The 25,024-nt window shown below is 40.9% G+C and overlaps 1 protein-coding gene across 1 annotated transcript in view; it reads left to right on the top strand.

Moving 5' to 3' along the window:
* LOC115778064 (protein kinase C-binding protein NELL1) overlaps positions 1-25,024 on the top strand; it is a 281,912-nt gene that overhangs the window by 234,128 nt on the left and 22,760 nt on the right. Inside the window, exon 15 of the mRNA XM_030726081.1 lies at positions 7,269-7,364. Coding sequence (XP_030581941.1) covers positions 7,269-7,364 — 96 coding nt within the window. The remainder of the gene's footprint in view (positions 1-7,268; positions 7,365-25,024) is intronic.

Consider the following 25,024-nt stretch of genomic DNA (forward strand, 5'->3'; position numbering starts at 1 on the left):
GATTAGGGTTACTGGACATGCGTCTAAGAGATGATTCAAACTCTTGAGTAAAGGATCCTCTTATTTTAAAGTGGCACCGTGTGGATTTGTGTGATAATGGATATCTGTGTACTTAAAAAAAAATGGAGTTGTATTTCTGTGCCTGAAGTGTAACACCAGGAGAAAAAAACACACAGTGCTCTGAATGCTTTTAAAGTGAAACCAAGACTCCCAGGGGAGCATTTAAATGCTGGCAGAAGTTTTACATCTAGAAAATGTGGCAAAAAAAAAAGAAAAGAACTTTGTGAGTTTGCATGTTTTTTGTTTTTTTTAGCCTACCTGTCTGATGAATAAACAAATGGCACCTCTGTGTTGTTGGCTCAGTCCTCTGCTGCCATCTGCTTATGCAGGCAACCTTTCAAACTGTCTTTGCTCAAACACTTTAGCCATGTGTTCACAAGTACGCTTAGTTTAATTAAAGATATGATAGGTAACAAGTCAATCAGGCCCTGCATATAATGTTTTCACCATCCCAACATCTATGATGAAATAACAGTCAGTCCCCCATTATTCCTGAAATTGCTTTTTAATTTCTAAAATATCCAAATGGGTCTCGCTTCTGGCCACTCACCCGTGTCATTCGCACCGTCCTGCCCTGAGCAGTTTGAAATGTGAGGAGGCTCATTCAGGAGCGCAAAATCTCCCAAACCACCTGGCAGAATTAAGTGTCACGTCAGCAGTATTGATCAACCACACCTTCAACCCTCTCCAGATACATTATGGCAGTAAAAATCTCCCTTAATGCGTCTTTAATCCATGCCGACTGCCTGGCCCGAGTCCTTATTGTCTTGTAAGTGCAGTCATTATCTGTGATGTTCAGTAAATGCCCAACAGAGAGTACAGCCAAGGGTGAACTACTGTTTCTCTGATGCATAGTAAAGTGAGGCATTTGTATGAGTAAATGGATTGGCATTAATTCTGTCTTAGCTGCGGTTTTGGCCTGTTCAGCTATTCCTTGCAGGCTGGCAGTGGACTTCTACCTCGGCATTTAAGCCTGCTGCTGTGCATTCATTTAAATGGGGGCTAGATAGATAGTACAGTATACACACACACACACACACACACACACACACACACACACACACACACACTGCCGCAGGAGAAAGAGGGAGGAGGCATCTTTCGTGTTCTGAGATAAGGATGTTGAAGAGAGAGAATATAGCAGAAGATGTTGAGCATCTATTATCTAGACACCCCTGCTTTTCTTCTGTCAGATCTAATAGATGTTGTTTTCAGAAGGGTTCCTTTGTATTGTGCATAATCTCTTTCCCTCCTTGATATCAGCACCTGATGGAAGATTTAAAAAGGATCTCAGACTGCGGCCGAGGTTTATATTTAAAGCCTTCAGGGTCTTGATTGATTGCTGGAGACCAGTGGTGTTCAAAATTTTTGTGTACCAAACACCAGTCTGACATTACAAGGCACACCTGTACTCATATCAGGTTGTTTCTCCTTTTTTTTTTTCTTTTGTAGAACAGTGTTGCCAGTATTGTAATAAGCACCACCAACATGTAACTGGCCTCTACTGGCTTTCACACAATGCTGCCTCTAATTCAGATGAAACGCTCTTTTGATGTTTCTCCTGGAAGTGTTTGGCTTTCGAGTACCTCTTTAGCTTATCTAGTACCATCTTATCACTTTTCCTACATCTGGAACTGTGCAGATGGACTGGCATTTCCTTCGATAGAAGATATTTAAGCCATTTTTTTGGTGTGTAGATTTTGCCTCTGTATAAGAAATGAGTGCATAATTACAGTAAATTAACAATTTGTTCATACCAGTTTGCACAGTTGTGTATTCCAATAATTATAAATGGCTGTCACAAAATTCTGTGACACACCATTTGGTATTCAGTGCTTCAGATATACCAAATTATGACAGGAGGAAAGAGGAAGACAGAGAAGATTCATGGATGTAGTGAAGGAGGACATGCAGAGGGTTGGTGTGCCAGAGGAGGATGCGAGGGATAGGCTGAGATGGAAGCGGATGATCCGCTGTGGTGAATGTATGTGATGTCAATATTCTGTGCAACTGAAAGTTTTAACTTTTTGAATGATTTGTTGTATTATGGATTGTGTCACAGCTTTTAAAAAAACAATAACAATTCAATTCTGGCAGCATGAGCGCATGGTTGAAATGGACGGGCATTTATGTAGTGCTAATCCGAGTGACTCACGTTCACGCAACATTTTGTGGAGTGAATGCCGTGGTTGTTGGCGCCACACGCGCTGATATGAGGATTTCAGAAACTGCTGATCTACTGGGATTTCCTGCATAAGCATCTCCAGGGTTTACAGAGAATAGTCTAAAAATGATAAAATATCCAGTGAGCAGCAGCTCTCTGGGTGAAAATAGTTTGTTGATGTCAGAAATTAGAGGAGAGTACTCTGCTTGGCCTGTTGGTATCTGTCGGTACCTGTCAGCTTCCTCTAGAGTCCCAAACGCTAATCAAGCCCAATAGGACTCCTTCCTCAGCCTTACGGCTCCCTTCACCTCCAGTGTCCACCATCTGATTTGGGGCTCACCACCATGACAGGCACCAACCACCTTGTGTTTGCAATGTAAATGTAGGATGTCCCTAGCCTCCCTTTGAATGTTGAGCCTCTGTCAGATGCTCCCAGCACACCCTCACTGTACATTTGGGTGCCCCAGGCCTGTCCACCACACTCCCAAAAAAAACCCAAAACCAGGCCCAAAACCCTGCCCGCCACCTCTCACTGAGAGCAACTCCAGATTGGAACAGAGTCCAGCCTCTCTACAGAAGACTGGACCCAGAGCCAAAGCCATGGCTATGGGTCCAGTGACTATAACTAGGTAGTATATTTCTACCTCAGGCACACTAGCTCAGGCTCCTTCCCCATTAGAGAGGTGACGATCCATGTCCTAAGTTTGAACAGCTCTTGGATCCTTAGGGCTTCCAACCCCAACAACTGCCACCTGACACACACTGTAACCTGCCCCTACGGCTCCTCCTGCAGGTGGTGAGCCCACAAGAGGGCAGGCCCTGCAGGCCGTTTTCTACAAATGTTCCAGAAATATATGTATTTTAAATACTGGGTGATTTTCTGTTAGACTGAACCCTGCAGTAAATGTCAAGTAAAAGTAAAAGGAGATTAAAGATTAAAGGCATGGATGGGTTCATTACTAGAAGCTCATCCTTTCTCTTACATGTAGCATTGTGATTAATTGATCAGGCTAAAATTAAAATGACTGAAAATTAGTCAAATTTGGTTTTCAAATTTGGGGGATTTAATTTTGACTTAGCAACAAGTTCATCATCAAAAGCCTAACAATGCTTGAGTGCAAGAGTTGTGCTCTTTTGTCCTTTCACGCCTTGTTGAATTTGTGGAATATTCAGTATCTTTCTCGATGATATTCCTGCTCTTAATTCAGAGATAGAACCTTAGACACCCAACGACCGTGAATATGGCTGTTAGCCACGGCACAGAGTGGAATGATTTCATTCCTGCCACCCACTGGAAAGCAATCTAGGCCTGTAATGGGAAACTCAAATAGCAAATCTGTGGGTATAAGCATGTCTTGAGAAGTCACGAGTCAGCAACAGGCTCAGTTAAGCAATGAGACAGTTTAGCTGGAGGTCAAGAGACTTACAATTAAAGGAGGGCAGTTTCCTTTTTGCGGCTCTAGGTCAGGCTATTTGTCGCTGTAGTGGGTCCTGATAATGCAATGCAGAGAGGCGTTTAAGGGAAGAACTGGAGAGGTGAAATGGAAAAAAAAAAAAGGAGAATTTATACAAGGTTAAAAAAAAATAGGAGAGAAAGATGTGTTGGTGAGATACTTTGTGTGAGCCAGCGGTGAGATTGGAGTTTTAGAGGTTTGAGATCTGAACTTTCAGACAGTAAATATCAGGTTTTGGTGTCAGAAGGGAGGAAACGGGAATCACTTTCCGCAACTGCAAGCTAAGGAGATGGCACAGGGTACAATACAATTCTACTGCTCTTCTTTGTCTTCTACAGTATGTGATACGTGAAGTACTACCCCTCTTCCGTTGGAATGGGATGTCCCCTGCTGTTTGTTGAACAAGACCGACACGTTGTTATTCTTTTCCAATCTTATTCGGAAATGGAAAACCATCAGTGCCATGCTTTATATGTATAGTCTCTGTAGAAAAAAACAAGAGCTGTAAACAACCTGTTTCTCATCTCAAAGAGCGCCTCCAGAGTACCACCACCACAAGATCTGTCAGTACCTCCAGAGAAAACCAAAGAGCCAACTCCTTCGAGTGTCTTTTAGATTGTGTTTTAGACTAAATCGCACCCACCTGTGACTCAAAGCTGCCGTGCCCTTAATTATACATAACTTCAAGCCTCGGTACACTTTAAAAGGGTGAATTGTGTAAAACTTCACTTCCCATGCAGTTGTCATGACCAGGGAAATAATTACAGATAGACTGTAACAGTTTTTTGATACTAGGCTATAAACATGTATGGTTCTGCTGTAAAAATGGCCATTCTAACATGTACTTTATGGTAATTGGCTCACTTTGTGTGCCTCAAGTAGTCATTTGATGAAGTACAGTTTTTAGCAGTTGCATGGTGGCTTAATTTTTTCAGCCTCGAAGGTTTCTCATTTTATTATACTGCTTTTTTCAGATAAGAATTATTGACAGGTGTTGCTTTAATTTTTGCCTTGTAGTGTTTTTCAGTCAAAACAGCAAAGTACCACACTAATCTTATTCTTATTATAATATCAATATATTACAGTGTACTCAGTCTTATCGATTCTGCTTAAAGGCTTTTTTTTTTTAAATAACCCAGCAGCTTTATTCATGCTTTAATTCAACTGTTTTACTACATCCCGTGCATTTGCTCATTAACACACTTTGAAGTAGGCAGCAGCGTTACTATCACTGGTAAGTGTGAGACACCAGTTCTAGTTGGAAGTTTTAGCATTGTCTTAATTTATGCTGCAACTTCTTGACAGGAACAAAATACTAGAGGCAACTGGAAACAGAGGCTCGTGTTCTGGAAAGAAAACGAGTGCCTTCAGTCATACAAGCACGCCCACCCCCAGTGAAGCCCCCTCATCTTTGGAAGTCATTAGTTCGACGTGCAGGCGGCGTTATGCTGATGATGGTGAAATGATAATTAGAGCTGGAGATAGATTGAGTCAATATAAGTGTAATTAATTTTTAAGTGTGAGGTTTATTAGTACAGAGGCGATTAGGCTACTAATGAGGGCCTGATAAAACTTCTTAAATAGTGGAACCAGATTAATAGCTCTAATAGCTCCTGGCATTGGAATCTGCTTTTATTTATATCTGCTGCATTTGTTTGTATATTTAGCCCAAACACTGGGTTGATCATTTGTGCTGACAAATGATCCTTCTTTGGATTCATAAACCAAACGGAGACAAGCTGCTGCACAGATTACACACAGATACTACACTCACACACCCGATGTATATGACTTTAAATAGATTTTTTTTTCTTACCATTAAGGCTCATCTTTTAAATCATGTCATTAATTAAGCTTAGAAATACTTAATGAACTTGCTCAATTAAGTCTGCCCTCTTTTTGGTTTAATCCTCACTTTAAGCATTGACTGACGATTCTCTCTCTCCCCGCACTCGCTCTTCAGTTTTGTGGAGGATATTTCCCCGCCAGCGCTACTCAGCCTCCCTCTTCTCCTTTGTGCTGGTGCATCACAGCCTGCACCCTCACTGAATAAAACACAACCATTTGCACTGCTAGCCCGCTTCTAGGAAAGGGTCCTGAGAGTGCTCCGCACACGTGCTCATAAGATTTTCAAATAACTGCTAAATGAGGAGCAATTATTTTAATATTTTTAAGAGTTCCCTGCTGACATGGTTTGCAGACCAGTGACCTTGGGTGGTGGGAAAAAAAAAAACAGCTCTTCTTTTAACAGTGAAGTTATAAACATCCATTCTCTTCCGCTTATCCTCTTCAGGGTCGAGCCTATCCCAGCTGTCATAGGGCGAGAGGCAGGATACACCCTGTACAGGTCGCCAGCCTGTCGCAGGGCTAACACGGAGAGACAGACAACCATTCACATTTACAGTCACACCTATGGGCAATTTGGAATCACCCAATTAACCTAACCCCACTAACTGCATGTCTTTGGACTTATTTAAGCCACAAACCAAGGGTTAACCCTAACCCTAACCCTTGGCAAGTTTTTCAAGGGTGTAACCCACATACTCAACTCTGCTGCTCAACCCACAAATGCATTTTTCTTAATGTGGCTCCATTTAAGCGGAAATAAACAGGCTTTTCAACAATATTAGATTTATTGGCAAGAAGCATTGTTACAACAAAGCTTGGTGCTGTGGAACATTTACTGTACCAGAATAACCAGGCACAGAAAAAATGTGAGGCAGCAATTCAGTCCACGCCAGGATTTCATCACATTTCTTTCAAGTACAGAACAACAGCAGCTCAGGTGGTGCTGCAGGTTGTCCTTGACACAGATCTCATCCTGATGTGCAGGTTGCACAGTTGCTGTGTGTGTGTGAGTGGTTGAATGAGAGACTCTGCGAAGTGTCTGCTGTTACATGGATAGGTATGCCTCGTGAAATTGGCCCCGTTTGCTAGTTCCACATAACAAGAAGAAATATTTGCCCTGCCGCATTTTGCCCCTTTGCCATTCTATAGTCGGTAATCGTGCACACACACACACACACACACACACACACACACTGAACAGTAACGAGGAATTTTCAGTGTTTCAGATTCTTTAAACTTTCTTCATTCATTAACTCGGTCTGGTTTCTGAACTACACAGTAAACGTGCTGTAAAACTACAAAAATGACAATAATTTTATACATTGTTCATAAAAAAAATTGCAACTTTTTTTTTTGTCTTTTTAGAAGCAGCACTATATGCAGTGATCCTCCCATGACGTAAAGCTGATAATTTGCGCCTATATAAATTAGCTGTCTTTTAGATGACCACTTGAAAGAAGCCTTTTATATCAGATATAAATTTGAGGACTGGTTACAGTTTTGATCTTTTTTTCTTTAAAATGAACACACACCACAAATAAAACCACCATTTAGAAGCCCATGTGAATGACGAGCGTGAGCGTTCCCTCCCAGAACTGTTAACACGTCTTTTAAAGATAGTCAGGGGGCCACTTTGTACCGTGCAATACCTTTACAACATCACAAACCACAGGAATTCAAAGGCTTTTCTGTGGCTATGCTATCTGGGGCACAGAGAATAATTTCCTTTTTCTCTTTCCTAGCCTTCTGTGAGGAGGGATGCCGGAGCGGAGGGACCTGTGTGTCTCCCAACACGTGTGTCTGTCCCTCGGGATTCACAGGGCGCCGCTGTGAGACAGGTAAGACCCGAGGACGCCGCCTCACCTCTCACCTCTCATCTGTCCGGTTTGTTCAGCTGTCCTCTGCCAATTAAAAGCCGTCTCAAGCATCGCATTGTTTTATTGACTTTCAGGAGTGACAATCAGCAGGATGGTCATTAGGTTTTTTTTTTCTTCCTTTTCCCCTCTCGCTCTCTCTCACTCACACACACACACACATACACACACACACACACAGACACACTCCAGCTCTAAAGTGTTGTGTTTAAATTGGACACTACAGAGATTGAGGATCCCAAGAGGGCCATAGAAAGGGACAGCTAATTCCTCTCTACCCTCCTCTCCTCCCTTCCTCCCTATTCCTTTCTTCCTCTCCTTTTTCTCTCTCCCCATCATTTACTCCAATTGTCCTTCCCTTTTCTGCTCTGCACCTTCCTACCTCCTTCCTCCTTTCTAGGGATGCGCCGATCCGATATTCAGTAGCGCTATCGGTCCGATTCTGGCCTAAATTACTGGATCTAATATCAGAAAGAAACAAAAAATGCAATCCAATCCAATCCAAATCACATTAGCTGCATTACAGTTCTCTGCCGTCGTCTTCTTCTTGTGGGTCTGCGGTTGACCAAACCAGTTTAGAGCTGCATTACCACTTAGAAAAAAACCCTCCTCAGATTCTACAAAGTTCTCCGTCGCTGCGACGGATTCCTTTTGACACTGAGCGATCATCACTGACATGTTTTTCCACACCTCCACCGCTCTCTGCTGTCTTTGTGTGTTGTGCTCGCTGTGCTGAGAATTTCAGCTGTTCTCTACTTCAGCTCCCAGACATGCTACTAGCGAGTGCCGCTATTAACACTGGTGACTATCCGGTACCAGAAGGACCCCTTTCCCCTCAAAATATTTTTGATACTTTAATCCTGATTAGTGACTAAATATAGACCTGCAGTAGAAATGTATTTAGGAGAATGCTTGTGAATATAAAGCATTACAAGATTACGCTCACGCAGCCCCCAGTTTTTCAACATAAACACTGATAACACAACAACAGCAATCAGCTGTTTTTAGTGCAGTCTGTCTGCACAAGCGCAAAGAGGCGGTGAGCTCAGACGGAGTGGACTAAATGTTTTTCTAGCGTCCAGATGAAGCTTTTCCCTCTGTAACCCCCATTAAACCTTTACTGGGAAACAGCTGGAGGTCCTTCATCAACCAACTGATCAGTAAGTGAAGAAAAGAGAACTTTGTAGCTGCTCCATCCACCCTGTTTGTTTCACACAGGGAAAAACCTGCAGTACGGAAGGTAAAATATGCAGATGAACTGTTAATATGAAAAAAAGTATTTCTTATCCAGTTACTCGGGAAATCGATGGAATAATCAATAGAATACTTGATTGTTAAAATAATCAATAGTTGCAGCCCTAATGAAATTTGCAACCTACCATAAGCCAATGCATCACCTTCTCACATAGGACCAATAGGATTCAGGTGATAGAGCGATTGTTATACGTAAGTAAAGTTTATTTATATAGCGCATTACACAGACAAAAAGTCACAAAGTGCTGTACAATAATTAAAACACAATATCAAAAAAAATAAAAAAAACAGATAAAACACCATGTTAAAACATAACATTACCATATTAAAAGAAAAAGAATAAAAATAAGTCAAGAGAAAGCCTGGTTAAACAGAAAAGTTTTCATCTGTTTTTTAAAGATGCCACAGAGGCAGCTAAACGGAGACGGAGTGGTAAACAGTTCCAGAGCTTTGGCGCTACTGCCTGAAAAGCTCTGCCCCCCTAGTCCTTAGTCTTGTATGTGGGACAACTAAAAGATTTCAATTTTGTTGTGTGAGAGACTGTTGACTTATGTAAAATTGATCCGGGCATTTAAAAACAATTTTTTAAAATAATAATACAAAAAAGATCGGATTTGTATCGGTATCGGCAGATATCCAAATGTAAATATCGGTATCGTATCGGACATAAAATAGTGGTATCGTGCATCCCTACTCCTTTCCTTTCTCTTGTCTTGTTTTCTCCTCCTTTGTCTTCTACTCTTAACTTCTCTCTTTGTTTCTCCTTTCCTGTGTCCTTCTTGTTTCTTCTTTTGCTCCCTTCATCTTTTGCCCACCTCCCTTGACCTCTTACTTAGTCCTCTGCTCACCCATTTCCCCCTCTCCCCCTCCATGCTTGTCCTTTTCTTCCCTTTATTCCCTCACCCACTTCCATTTTTCTTCAGATTCTGATCTTATGTTCCCTTCTTTATTTCCTGTTGTCCTTTATTCTTGTTAGCTTCCTCCCACAGTTTACTCTTCTCCTCCCTTTTCCATTTATCGCTGTCTTCCTCCCTCTCCTGTCCTGTCCTCCCCTTCTGTCTCTGTGGTCTAATTTTACAGAAGTGATCAACCTGCTGTCATAGAGCACAACAGTCACAGGTCAGATACTTGTAGCATGTTGCTGTGGTTTCTCTTTAGAAAGAAAATCAGACAAAACCTTCAAACCTTCGAGACCTCACGTGTTGCTGTCAGTCATAAAAGCCTCCTAATATGTGCCTGTAATGCAGGGGAAGATTGAAGAGCCTGTTTGCTGTTTTATGGATTATATTTCTTATCTTCATGACGCATTTTGGACCAGCACCAGACACCGGTGTAATAAAATTGCCCTTATTTTGTGAAAGTCTTGAGATTAAATCCACACTGTGCATATTAAATTGATCAGACTGAAATAGGTTATATAGCACATCTTAATTAGGAAGGGAAAATGTATGGGCATGAGAATTTATCTAATTTTAAATCTAATTTAAGAAAGCAGCCTGAAGCTCTAAAGGGTAGTTAGCTACTCACAAGGATAAACAATCAAGGTTTCAAGACCAGACGAGTAAGAAATGTATTGAGAGAAACACTATCGGTTTGAGTTCAGATGTTCATTTTATCTATTGAAAAATGATTTAATTTGTTTCTGGGGCTCCCCTGGTGATGACTGGTCTGTTGTTTCCACCTTAGAAATCGATTCCATGTTCTTTTAGGAGACTCTCTCCCAGTGCTGCTCTTACCCGGAGTATAGCCTCACTATGTGGTCACAACATCATTCTCAGAAACTCCCTGAAGATTTTGAATCAAATGAAAAAAATGCTTTATGGGCCAAATGTCTCAATACACGCCTCTCTAGCATCCAGTCACTTGTTCGACACAGCTCTGAAGGAAGAGGAAAGGGGACCGTGCTGCATTATAAATCTTTACATGTATATTAAAGTTATTATATTACTACAGGTTATGGCTTGGACCACCTGAACTCCATTAAACACATGAAGCAGGCTTAAATTTCTACACAGCAGACAAAAGCTATAAATGTAAGAAGAACTTCATCTTCTCAAGTTCAACGCAAACTGTGCAAAACTCCTGAAATCCAAATAACATTTTTTATCAGAGATGGCCTGACCCTTATTTCTGCAGCAAATAAAATATAAATTTCTGCATTTGATCCATCATCTACCGTGTGACTACATAATGGCTTTAAGAGCATGTGGACGTCAGATGAAGAAGTTCCTCACACACTGCATTATGTGCTCTACTGTAAAGGACATTTCTCTTTTAAGGAGACATTTTTGGTATAGAAATGGACGACTGAAAGTGTTACCAGGACTTCTACTCTCTCTGTCCTCTTTGCAGGTCCTAAATGCAGAAAGACCCTAAAGCATTCGCACTGGAAGGCTCTCTGTGCTGGTGCACGGCTAACCTGCACCTGAATGGCTGTGCTAGTGCATGTTAATTACATTTCCCAACATTCAACAACGTTTTAGAACCCAGCTAATGTTTTAAGAGTAATAGCTTGTCAGAGTTTAATGATTTCTTTTCACTACATTGCTGTGAATTGACCATGAATAATTAGGTCTCTGTAATACTGGACTTTGCTCAGTTTCTATATATAGAGTGTGTTGTATTCTACGCTTAATCAAATCATTATTTTTAGCTTTAGTTCATTTATCAGTGGTATGGAATATCAGTTTGATGGTTAAGGTGTATCATGATGAATTAATAGTGTCTGAAATAATGCGTAATAGTCATTTTCAGTCTGTGGTCCTGAACTTTTCTAGAAAACACCCAAAGGAGATGAATGTGTGTTAAGTCCTCCCCCATAAAGATGGTGTTTGACAGCAACTCTAATAGACGTCTGAGGGAGAAAGAGTTAAACAGTCTTTAATCTGCCAGCTGCCCAGTACAAAGTCTGTGTGATGTCTAATTGTGCTGATTTGCACCTATGTGAGAATAGTGCAGGTAATTTGCAGCTCACGTGTGGTCATTCTGTGTCCTGCTTCCTGCATGCTATACCCAAGTGGGTACCAAAGCCGAGCAAAGTGTTTGTAGAAGTGAGAACGTGCTCAAAGTGGCCGTTCTTCTGTTGTGTGCTGTGTGTGAGAAAGGGAACAGCTTTGAGATCATGTGTGAAAACAGCTTCTTTTATATGTTGAGGATGCACTGTAAAATGTAGAAAGTTAGATTTGGAAACCTCTTGCTTTTATTTACTTAGGTGGCAGCTGGAGTGATTACCTTTGTATTATTATATTAACTCTTGCTACACTGTAAACCAGGATAAGTTGAATCTACTTAAAAAAACCAAGGTAACTCATTGCCTTAAATTTTTTAAGTAATGAAACAGTTCATTTAACTCAGCCTGTTAAGTAAGCACTACTCCATTTCCAATTGAACTAAATTGTATGTTCTAATTGACCAAACTTAACTTTTATAGTTCATGAAAAAATAAAATGTCTTTTGATCAATCAATTCCCCCATCCTTTTCATGGTGTGTGTGTGTGGGTGCGGGGGGGGGGGGGGGGGGGGGGGGGGGGGGGGGGGGGGGGGGGGTGGGGCTGGAGCCTATCCCAGCTGCCAAGGCAGTAAGATGCAGGGCACACCCTGTACAGGTCACCAGCCTGTTGCAGGGCTGACACAGACAACCATTCACACCTGTGAGCAATTTAGAGAAACCAATTAACCTAACCCCAGTAACGGCATGTCTTCATGATTGTGGGAGGAAACCCACACAGACACAGGGAGAACATACAAACTCCACACAGCAAGAGTCCCAGGCTAAGGTGGAATTGAACCCAGACTACCAGATAACTATTCTAGCTGTGAGGCAGCAGTGCTAACCACCATGCCACGATGCTGCCCAGTAACACAAATATTTTTTACAGTGTTGAACTGTGTCTGTTTAAATTTGGTAACTAAACATGATAAAACTCAGCCCTGCTGAACGCTGGTACATTAACATTTACAAATAACATTTGTCCATGGAACAAAAAAACTATACGAGAGAGCGTTGTGAACAAAAACACCAAATGTCTTCTATTCCAAACAGCGAGAGGCCTGGGCCAAGCCGGAATTGAACCCAGACCTTCTAGATGGTATTCTACCTGTGAGGCAGCACCGCTAACCAGCATGCCACCATGCAGCTGCGCATCAATCCAGTCTGTTAAAACTGGTATAAACTAGATTTTTAGCAGGTGCAAAACTTAATGATATTAAGTTGTTTGAACTCAAACACATGATTACAATAAGATAGATCATCACAAAGTACAGTCTACTCAGCATTAACAAGTAATGTTCACATTCTAGGCAATTTTAAGTAATATGAACTCAATATTTTTAAGTGGAATCAAAATCTGGGTTTACAGTGTACCTTTACGTCAGGAGGAATATCCCAGATTTTACAATCAGATCAAAGAGTCACATTTTATTTTTATAATTTACTCCTTTCACAGCTGAATTCTGAAAATTGGATCTTCAGCTTCAGTGAGTTAACAGCAAATAAAGGCACTGCTCATCTCATTTAAATTATTAGCTTGTTTTCCAACCCCTTGAATTTGGAGCAGAGGAAAAAAAACTGCAAAATGTGTCTAATTCTTGGCTCTGAAGATTTGAATCATTGGTTTGGTAATCAGCAGGCTTTAGCATGCAGCACGTTTTAAAAAGGCAATCAACCAAGAACTAACTCCCCTAATAACAGCATCAAATATCTATCAGATAATTAACGTGGCAGTGAAGTTTCTCAGTGGTGTTCTCCAAGAATACAATATTTAAAATTTTATGCCCAAACATAACATTTAGCCGTTGCAACTTGGCATACAACGTGCACATTATGGAAGCAGGCATCATCCCAGTAATGAGGCCCCTTCCTGTAGCCCTGTAGCTGCTGCCTCAGGCTGCCGCAAATGTAATTGTCTGCAAATCATTCTTCTCTCAGTGTCACAGTATGTGTCAATCACAGAAGGCAAAGAGGCACAGGGTTTGAAAAGCAAAGCTACCTATAATGCTACAGCTTGCTCTCCAAATATGGTGAGATCATAAAGTTTGCTGCAAATGTAATCCAGTTTCCAAAACAAATTGGAGGGGAAAAGCTGAATTTAGAGAAAATGTATTATCCTGTAATATATGTTCCAGTTAAATCACAGTAAGATACTGCAACAGTTTTACTGCGAACCTACTGTAATACACAGCAAAAATACTACAGCACTGTATTTTTGCAGTATAATACGATCAGATGTCAGTTTTTCCTACTTTAATATATCAAAAAACAGTTTATTACAGTAAAATGTGTTAAAATATTAGAAATTTTTATTTACTTACTCATATCAAACTGAGTCTCGACATGTATGTCCTGACCTACCTCAATGAAACATTGTATTACACCTCAAACAACCGATTACTGTTAATGGTTTCTTATGGGGAAGGCATCTGCCTGCACAGTATTCAGCTTTCAAGAACAGCATATTACTTTACAAAATCTCCTGTTCTGACGCAGCGTTTGCAGTGTCAGAAGCTCATTATTGGCTCTGAGTGTATTTTGTGTGAGAGAAATAAAATGAATGCTCGGGCTGAAGTTGAATCAGTCAAAGGTTGAAGATGCTCTTAAAGTCTAAGTGCTGGAAGGAGGTGGAGGGAATCTTCCCTCTGAAAACAGCTTAAATGTGAATGTCAACAGGAGCCAGAAGTGTTGGAATCTCACAGTTAAGATTAAGAGTCAAGAATTTTCTGATCTGTAGCATTTCATTGTCCTTTCAGATTTATTTGTTCATTTAATTGTTATCCCCATTACCCTCTGCCCCAACAGTTATAATCCTCCTGGAGTTCACAGCCTCAAAATACTGTACCTCACAAAAGCATACATGTGTTATTATAAATGATTTTTTTTTTTTGGCGAGAGGGGAATCAATGCATGAAGGAAAGCTGGAGATAAAATGCTTCCATGTCCTTAAAGGGCTGTCTGGGTTGCTGGAGTTTCCCTAGAAGACTTGCCGTAGGCAACGCCAATGAGGAGTGCAGAGGGTTCTTGTTTTAACTCTGTGCATGACATATTCTCTGTCGCTGCATTTCATTCTCAATCTGTCTACCCATCTGTTGAACTCTCTTAGTATCTGTCTCTGTTTCTCATGTACATCTGTCTCTATCTTCTGACTCCACTTCCATCTCTCTGTAACACTGCTCCACGGACCCTCCTCTGTACAGTATACTGTAACTCAATGAGAGGTTGAAATGATCGAAAGCCGGTGGGAGGAAAAAAAGCTGATCTTACTGCTGATCTTTTCATCTTCTCCTACGTTGATCTGTTCTTCAGGGCTGCCTGTCTTCTTTTTTTTGGGGGGGGGGGGGGGGGGGGCTTACATAGCTGTCACTGATCCACATTTGGACTGCTATGATTTTATTTTCTGAATGTTTTTACACCAAAGGAATCAAAAACTCTACAGCTGACCCAGCAATGAACTCCCACTGCAAATAGATTCCACTTCTTTGTGAAATCCGCCAATTTTGAGTGCATAATATATTTACAGATTGTTTCGTTGGGACGGCGCTGACAACTTCTGTTGTCTATTGTGTGACTTTTCAAGAGAAACAGTCGTGTTTGGCAAGGTATCACCCAAGTGAGTGTGACTTAATCTATTCTAGGTTTAAGTTCCAACAAAACTGTAACTTTAACTCTTCAGTGGTGAGTCCAAAGTGTAAAACTGACAAGATTAAAAAAAATGTTGAATCCACCTCTAAGCAACTGTTACGGTTAGCTCAATTTTTTTTCTAAGCTACTGCGGTATGTATGCTGGAAGTGTTTCTGTTTGCTGCTGAACTGTGTTGTAGTAAAGCATGTATAAATGTGTTTGAGTAACTCCGACAGCTTTATCCCACAAAATCAGCATCAACTAAAACTGAGCCCAGTCATCCAGGCTGGAGCCTCATTTTGAATAAATCACTTTAATGATTACATGATGTGGATGAGTGTGGCCACATCAGATATTTTATGTTTTCACAAAACTATTGATTCAGACTTAAATGTTAATTTAGAAACAACTCTGCTGTATTGTATTTCCCTTCCCTGCATGATGGCTTCATGATTGCCAGACATCGCTGAGCAATCAAACTTGGCCTTTAGCCGCTTTAAGGTCAGAAGATGCTGACATCTAAGTTAGACACAAAGAACAAAGTTTGTAGACACCCACATGATTTATAACTACAGTGATTTTTATTTAAATGTGGCTTCTGGATCTGCTTCAAATTAAGCACTTTAAATGCTGGTTGCACAAGTGTTACATCTTAAATGAAACTCTTCCCAAAATGCCAACCTTTTGACAGTTACAAGAGGTATTAGTATAAGTTGTAGTGTAGAACATTTTAAAGTTACTATACTATTTTAGAGCTGCACACATGGACAGCTGAGAGCACCAAAGTCGAGCAGTTGTTTTTATTACAGTATTTCCTACCTCACCTGGAGTTCCCCTGAAGGGTGGATGTGTAGTTGGTGCCATTGTAGCGCAGTGTCTGCACGGACACTCCCATGCAGAGCCTCATAGTCACACTGCATTCACATAATTTATATTACTTGACCCTGCATACTTGCAGAAGTGTAGACTATAACGCAGGAGTTCTGCAGATGATAGGCTGAGCTCCTCCGTGGTCAGTTCACCGCTTCCTTAATCCAATATGCCGTTAGGTTTAAACTCCATTACGGTTCACAGACCATCAGGTAGCAATGAACACAAACTCTGGTTGTCGTCTCTGTCTAAGGACACATTAATGTTAATGCGTCATGTCACATTTTCCATGATGCTGTGTTAGTAGGTTAGTGGGGCTGGAATAGCTGTAGTTGTGTAAAGCTCAGGAGGCCAGAGGATTCTCTCAAGTGCTTTGGGATTATTTTAACCACAGTGTGTGTGGATTAACTCCCAAGTTTTCTATCTGAGCTAAAACTCACAGCTCTTCACAATCTGTGTTGTCATAAAGTCCTCATTACTCATGGGGGGAAAAAAAAACAGACTGGGCACTGAAGTGAAGCCTTGTGAAAAGTATCAAGTGGTCTTGTTTGCTTTGTAATAGAAGAAAACAGGAGGAAATGTGAAATGCAGCCTGACTTCCTTTCCTTTCTGTGGCTGTAACAAAGATTGATGGAGTATATTTATGCGTGTACTCCAGCATATTGCAACTCATACAAGGTCATCTGTCCACTTCACTTCCACAGACAAAGAGAATGGAAGATTTTCCCACATTAAAGCATACTTGCAAACACATTTCAGCTTCAAAATAGCTTTGCAAACTATTGAGCATCAGGAAATATTGACTATGTGCAAATTCAATCAGTTTTTTATTATAGTTAAATAAAAAGATCTTGCTAGGCAGATGATGGATGGCGTGTTAAATAATATGTGCTTTCGATAAAAGCAAAAACAGAATCTTTCTACTTCTTTGTCTGCAATTGCTGCTGTGAATGAGGTCAACATAAAAAGGAGAAGAGAGTCAAAACTGCATGCAAAGTATAAGTGAAGCTGGTAGGGTGGAGGCTGTCCAGGAGTGTGGGAGTCAAAAAGCATCTCTTGTTCTGGTGCAAGAAAGGCATCCGCTGGCCCAGGAGCAGATGTGGCCGGCAGGGCCTAGGAGCAGGAATGTCATCAGAGGACCCAAGAGCGTGCTTGGAAACAGGAGAGTTACCCTTGCTTAGGGAAATTAAGGGAAATGGTTGACTGTGCAGCAGCAGTGTCGGTGCGAATGAGGTGCGATGGGGCGAGGCTGGGGTGAATCCTGAGATCTGAGGCTGGGTAAAGCAAGAAGCAGTCTGGACGTAGTCTGACCTCATTGGAAATTGGCAGGAGGGTAGCTAACACTGGAAGTGAAACTTTCATGAAGTTAGCTGGCTGACGACGGGATGTCTAGCAGACTGGAGGCTAGCCATCATAAGAGCTAGGGCTAGTGTAAAGTAGTTAAAAGGGTTCAGGTTAAGTCCCGCTAAATAGGACAATTCCACCACCTACTGTCTCAAATGTCACCTTGCACTGACTAGTAATAGCAAAGGATTTGGGCAAGTCCTCTGGGTAACAGAGGATATGTTCAATAAACTGTAATCCAGGATGAGCCGGCTATATTTGGTTAAATATGATCTGTTGTGGATTATTTTCGCTATGCTTTTGTGAAGTGAAATGTTCATTTTCTATGTGATTGCTGGTAAAGGGCCTCTCGAGTATAGCTAGCTAACTTTGAGGTGTTGCTGTCTTTTCAGAGAGCATTCACACCTTTACCTGCTCCAGAACATTCGTTTAAAATGACAGAAGACATCACACCGAGGTTACACTAGCTGGGACTTCGAGCTGTCAGAAAGTCCTTCAGCCACTTTGGCGGAGTTCATTAGCCAGACCGCTCAAAGCTGCCTCTCTGTGCTGCCTATTAGGGCTTCTTTTCTATTCACCATATAAGCGAACTAGGGCGTGAAACATCATAAAGAATGATCCAAAGACTGGCAAAATCAAAACAAGAGCAAACCAAAGGCAGGGCAGCCAGGGGGATGAAAAAACACAGACTACATATACACACTGGGGAGAGGGATAATGAGACATGGGTGAACTGAGTAAAAACAATAACACAGATGGGAAAATGAACAAAGGGAAATAACGAAACAGAAAGCTACAGGATGAAATGAACTTTAAATTAAAGAAGGAAAAAAGGACATGTAAATACTAAGAATTTAGAAAAGGATCATTACAAAAACTAACATCATCATAAACTTAAGCCTTGATATTAGACAGGGAATGTCAGTTGGAATTTCATCAACACTAAAGTGAATGGTCAATATATCCAGTAGATGAATATTTATGTCTGGTTAGTTTGGCCTGTCCTCTAGTGTTGTCATCAGGCCAAACTTTTACACTCATCAAGGACAATAAAAAGCTCATTTATGCATCCCAGAGAATGAAGCTTTTCCAACGAGACAAACGATGATTCCTCGAGGGGGGATAAAAGTAAGGGTTAAGATTCCCCCATGCTCCAAAACGGGAAGTCATTTCTTCAGCATTTGAAGAAACTGAAGATGTAGAAAACAGTTAATTATAAATCTGATAACAAGATAAGAAATAAAGGAAATTTCAATCAATTTCAATTATCTGGGTCTTTTGATCATTTTGTTTATCATAAATTTGTCATTTGGAATAATTTAATAAACCATGATCATCAGGGAGAATTCACAAGAACCAGAAAACAGGGATGACCTAAAAACCAATATGCATTAACTGCACTCTAGATGGGTAGTGGTAGTGGGTGAACAATTTGTTCATGTCTCCTGTTTCCTGATATTAAAAAAGAAAAAAAAAATCAAATTAGTAGCACTAAAAAATAAGGCCAGCAGAGCTGACAACACGTAAACAGAATAATGTCTGAACACACAGACGCTTTTGAATAGGTGATCATGGCAGTGAAGCTTTTGTTCTGTTGTTGCTGTTCTTCTTGTGTCCTCCTCATTCTTCACACCTTGATGTAGACAGCAATGCTGAATGTGGAAATAATGAGCTTATCGTGAAAATCAAAGCTGTACAAAACTGAGGAGTGCACGTGTGTTGGGTGGCGTGGGGGAGCCATAAATGGACCAATGAGGAATTTAATAGCTGGATCTTGAAAGACTGAGAATTAAAATGAATTATTCACTTTTGACAAGTCTAGTAATTTTATGCCAGTGTGTGTGTGTATATATATATATATATATATATATATATGCATAGTATACAGTAAAGAAGTAGACAGAGTGGAAATACACCTGAAAAGTATAAAAATGTTAGATTTTTAGATAACATTAAAAAAAGTGGGGAGACAAAACTTATTCCATCATGTAATTGAAAATAAGCTTGTTCCTTTGTCACATCAGTGATTTTGAGTTGGTCTGTTGACAGAGAGAGAGCTGAACTAATCATTACAGAGAGAAGGAGAAACAATGCATAAAATATTCAAGAGAAAGATTCAGTCTCAAACATTTGTTATTTCACAGAATAAGTGATGTGAGTGGCAGGCAGAGGGTGGTACAGTATGTGCAGTGTAACTGTTATTGTAGCAAGGTAACTGTAGGAACAAGCCACACCAAGAAATGTGTTCAGGAGGCGATGTTTTAATGCTCAGCCAAAAACATGAATTTAAAACGTATCAAGCACTCGATCATTCCTGATGGTCTGCAAAGAAATAGTGATGAAACCAACATCCTTTCTCTCAGGCACGGTGATAAACTGGGAAACCTCAGCTGTAACCTGCTTCCTTTTTTTAGTAAAACCAATCGTATTTTGACCTCGTTTGATGCAGTTTGCCTGACTCTGACTTTGTCATGTGACTGAAGCCTTTTGTGGTCAGTACCCTTGTTCTTGCACATTACTTCAATCAGGAGTTGAGAGCGTGTGATATGACATAGTTTAATACTTTTATTATGCAGTACACCATGAAGGCCTGATGAAAGCCAATCAATTCAGCGCTGCCATGTGTGCACTGCAAATCCTGACTCTAGACTTCTCAGAGAGAAGGGCCACTGCAGGTTGCCTCTAATAGAATCTTTTAAAAGAGTAGAAATGTTTGCTCCCATTGTGTGCTGGCAGTGATAATGCCTGTGTCAGGTTTTCATGAAACTCATTTTAACCAAAGTGAATTGGTCATCTTGTTAAATTGCAGTATTCTCAGGGAAAACCTTGAGGTTTGGCATTGATATGGTAAATTTGCTTCACACTGACCAAACAGCAGGACAGTGCACTCTGCCACATCGCAATAACAAGGCAACTCACAGGACCCAAGAGATTCTCTGTCAGTGCATCAGTACTAGACACCACAAGGCAATCCAATAGGTCTTGGCTGTTTTGGTGACAGTGGGCCGGCTCCACTATGTGATGCAGGTGGTTTATTGTTATGGCCGATCAGTGAATATGGCATACAGATGAGGAGTATTGCTTTAGCGTCTAAATTACACTGCATACTGTACCAAAGGAAACACTCAGCCTTTTGCATGTCATCAGTTCTCTCAGTAATATTGCTATCAGTGAAGAATATTTTTAAAACTTTTCTTACTTCTATTTTTTTCTGCCTTGCAGCAGATGTCAGTTTTTTGTCAAATAACACATTTGCCCTGTAACCTGCAAAGACCACTACCATATCGTGGTCTGCCCATTGAAAATCACTGACCTATTCAGTGCATAGCTCACTGATGCAGCACAGCCAGAAATGACACTTTTTCTGTGTCACTTCTGACTGTGTTCCCTTTGTGCTGCAGCACTTTGAATTCCAAATGAAACACTGAGGTAACTCTCAGCTTTATAGCCAGAGCTGATGAACATCACAGGGAACAAAGCAGATACAGCAGATGAGGTTGTAGAGGCACAAAATCCATGTCGGGAGGATGTGAGGGTGAACAGATTCACTCTCTGATTCAAGATGGCCTCTAAGGGACCGAAGTGAGCCACGGCATCCATGAGATAGAAACACCACTATAGCAATTTACTGCATTACCAAATTTAAAGCACAAACTACACTGATCAAGAATAACATTAGGACCACTGATAGATGAGGTGGATACTACTTATCTCTTCATCGTGGCACCTGTTAGTGGGTGGGCTATATTAGGGAGTAAGTGAACAGTTTGTTCTCAAAGTTGATGTCTTAGTAGCAGGAAAAATGTGCAAACGTACAGATTTGAATGAGTTTGATGAGGGCCAAGCTGTGATGGTTAGACAACTGGGTCAGAGCATCTCCAAAGCTCCCGCTCTCGTGGGGGTGTTCCCGGTCTGCAGTATCAATCAAAAGTGCTCCAAGGAAGGAATTGTGGTGAACCAGCGACAGGGTCATGTATGGCCAGGGCTCATTGATGCACATTGGGGAAACAAAGGCTGGCCCATGGGGTCTCAACCAACAGACAAGTTACTGCAGCTCACACTGCCATTACTGGTTCTGATAGAAAGGCGTCAAAATGCACAGTTGTGGTGGCGGGGTGTGGTTTGGGGCATGGCTGCAGGGGAGAGGTGGGGCAATGGATTCTGAGTGAGGTGTCACGAGACAGGCAACGCGCAGCTGCCTGTCAGGGGATTGATTGTGTGTTTTGGGGGGGTTTTTTGCAGTAGCTGGCAGGAGGAGAGAGGACGTGCTGAGCCAAGCTGAGGTGGATGCCTACCACGCGTGTAAAAATAACAGAAAGAGAACACAATAAGAGTATTGTAGTGTGTGTGTGTGTGTGTGTGTGTGTGTTTCGGGACTGACCGTAGACTTTAGTGCGCATCACAGTCTGTTGTGTATGGGGCTGCACAGCTGCAGACCAGTCAGGGTGCTCATGCTGACCCTTGTTCAACACTGAAAGTGTAAACAATGGGCACCAATGGACAGAGCATCAGAACTGGACCACAGAGCAATGGAAGAAGGTCGCCTGGTCTGATGAATCATATTTTCTTCTACTTCACGTGGGAGGCCGGGTGTGTGTGTGTGCATCGCTTATCTTGGGAACACCTGGCACCAGGATGCACTATGGGAAGAAGGCAAGCAGGCAGACACAGTGTGATGCTTTGAGCAATGTTCTGCTGGGAGACTTTGGGTCCTGCCATCCATGTGGATGTTATTTTGACACGTACCACCTACCTAAGCGTTGTTGCAGAGCATGAACACCCTTTCATGGAAACAGTATTCCCTCTTTCAGCAGGATAAAGCGCCCTGCCTCAAAGTGAAAATGGTTCAGGAATGGTTTGAGGACCACAGCACTGAGTTTGATGTGTTGACTTGGACTCCAAATTCCCCAGATCTCAATCCAATCGCACATCTGTGGGATGTGCTGGACAAACAAGTTTGACCCATGGAGCCCCCACCGTGCAGCTTACAGGACTTAAAGGATCTGTTGCTGACATCTTGGTGCAGATACCACAGCACACCTTCAGGGGTTTAGTGGAGTCCACGCCTCAGTGGGACAAGGCTGTTTTGACAGCAAAAGCAGGACCAACACAATATTAGGCAGGTAGTCATAATGTTATGCTTGATAGATGTAAATTATAATGATGTACAGACTACTTGTCTTGCCTGTGTTGGGGTAAGTTGACTTATTGCATTAATCAAGAACATTTTGACTGATTGGCCCCTTGTAAATGTTTCTTAGTTACCATGTTTGTATTGTTGCTGTATTGTCATCAGTGTTAAACTCATCATTCAGTGTACATATAAATACTTACACGTTAGAGAAACTGAAACTAGATGGTGTAATACTGTTTCAGCCTCAGACATGTTGCCTCTGCTTCCAAAACAAGAAGAAAAAAAATACAGAGTTAGATAAACAGTTTAGCTTTTCAAATTTAAAAACATTTTTAAATGTAAGTAGACAATAAAGAAGGAATTAGGAACATTACAAGTGAAAGATGTGATGTGAAAAAGACCCCACAAAACTCAAAATTTAACTGGAAGTATTTTATTTTTTTCCACATAAAAACATTTTGGGATGTGTCCCTTGTCATTAATTATGGAGAAATATGTTGGCAAGCAATGCTGGATTATTCTTATTAAGAAGGCAGGCAACACTCTTGCCTCTTATTTGTATACTGTGGATTTTTTGTGGAGGATATTATCCCCTCCCATCTTTTCAAATCCTTTTCCACAAGGAAGATAACTAACACTAACACAAAGGCTGTTGCATGAGATTCAGTACTAAAGATATAGAATATGGAGTATTAAATTATATATGCAGGTATTTAGAATAAATTGACTTTATGATTTCAATTCACACTTTTTCTTTCCAGAGCTAGAATAATAGCATCTTAAATTATATCTCTTAAATAATCATATAATAACCAAAGCCAGATTTTAAACTACTATTTGTATAACGTAAATATGACATTTGAAAATGTCAATTTCAAGACTGACTAATTAAATGACTTTATTTCTTTGAAGAATTTCTCTCCTGATGCAAAATGTGTGTATAATCCTGTTGCAGTTACGTAAGATTTGACAACACATAGTTGTTGAGCATATGCCCTCTCATGCGCCGGCACAGTGCTGCTCTCTTGTTGAAGGAGTCTGCTTCTCTCAGCCACCAGTCACTTCTAATCTTGGGTTGTTTAAGTGAAATGTCAGAGAGGGAATCCTTTGGTGTAACTTTGCCCAGATCTCTGACCTGAGAGTCAGACAGAGGGCAGCTCTCCCAGCAACTGTCACGTCTTATTACCTACAGCGCACCAGGCCATCCAAACAGTGTGGAGACACCCTTGTATTTGTATACCAATAAATGTGTGTAGTAGACATGGACTTTCACAACAGGGCTGGATCAGTACAAACATGCTCATTGCTCAAGTACCAAAGCCCATTTTTTATCTCCTTTTTTTTAATTACAGTATATTAACTATTGTGTTGACCTTAAATAGGGATTGTTGGGATTTCGGTGCACGCATCGTGCCATCATCATAGGCAAGATGTCACTTCACAATATAAGTGCGTTTTCTGTGGTATCCTTTAAAAATGCCTGGACCCTACAGAGGTCGCACGGGTAGTCCGACGCCTCAAGAATGGCACATCAGTGCGTTCGATTGCCAGAAGATTTACTGTGTCTCCCAGCAGTCTCCAGAGCATGGAGGAGATTCCAGGAGAGCTGGACAGGGCCGTAGAAAGTCTTTAACCCATGAGGAGGACCAGAATCTGCTCATTTGTGGAAGGAGGAAGAGGATGAGCACTTTTTTCATCATCAGAGCTGATGTGTTTTCAAAGTGTTTAATTTTTTGAGCAGTATATAATGAAATGATCTGTAGGCCTCAAACATGGAAGACATTCTTTTTTTTTTTTTTTTTTTTACTTTCTTGATCAAAGATACTTTATCCTGTTACAAAGGTTCATACACTGTTAATATAATTTCTGTATGTCACCTGAAACTCACCTGCTGTCTCGGTGTTGAAGTTCATATATGAACAACTAATTGCGTTGTCATTTTTGCTCTTATATGGAGCAAAAATGTTTGCACCTTAAATCGTGTCATTAAGGAGAGCAGCAGTCTGCGACACTATCAGGCTGAGAGGGACAAAACCCAGCAAAGTTCAGAAAAGTATCAATATTATTTTATCTTAACTTACACCAACAAACCATGCATGGAGCAGCACTGATACATCAACATGCAAGAAATAAAACCCTGGTGAATTTAAATTACAGTTAAAGAGAGTGTCTTGCTGCTTTACTTTTTGTTTTTAGGTTTTTAGTTGAATGAATAAAAAATTAGATGAATTACATCAGGAGTTTCTGTAATTTAGTTATTGATGAGCACAGAGGAAATCTGTGGGAGCCAGAATTCTGGCTGGGTTGTAGGGGATCAAATATGTATATCACTCAATGATATGCAAATCAATTTATAACTTTTATGTAATATGTATTTTTTTTCTGGATTTTTGGTTGTATTCTGTCTC

This window comes from Archocentrus centrarchus, chromosome 3 (genome assembly GCF_007364275.1).
Source record: "Archocentrus centrarchus isolate MPI-CPG fArcCen1 chromosome 3, fArcCen1, whole genome shotgun sequence".
Classification (NCBI taxonomy): Eukaryota; Metazoa; Chordata; class Actinopteri; order Cichliformes; family Cichlidae; genus Archocentrus; species Archocentrus centrarchus.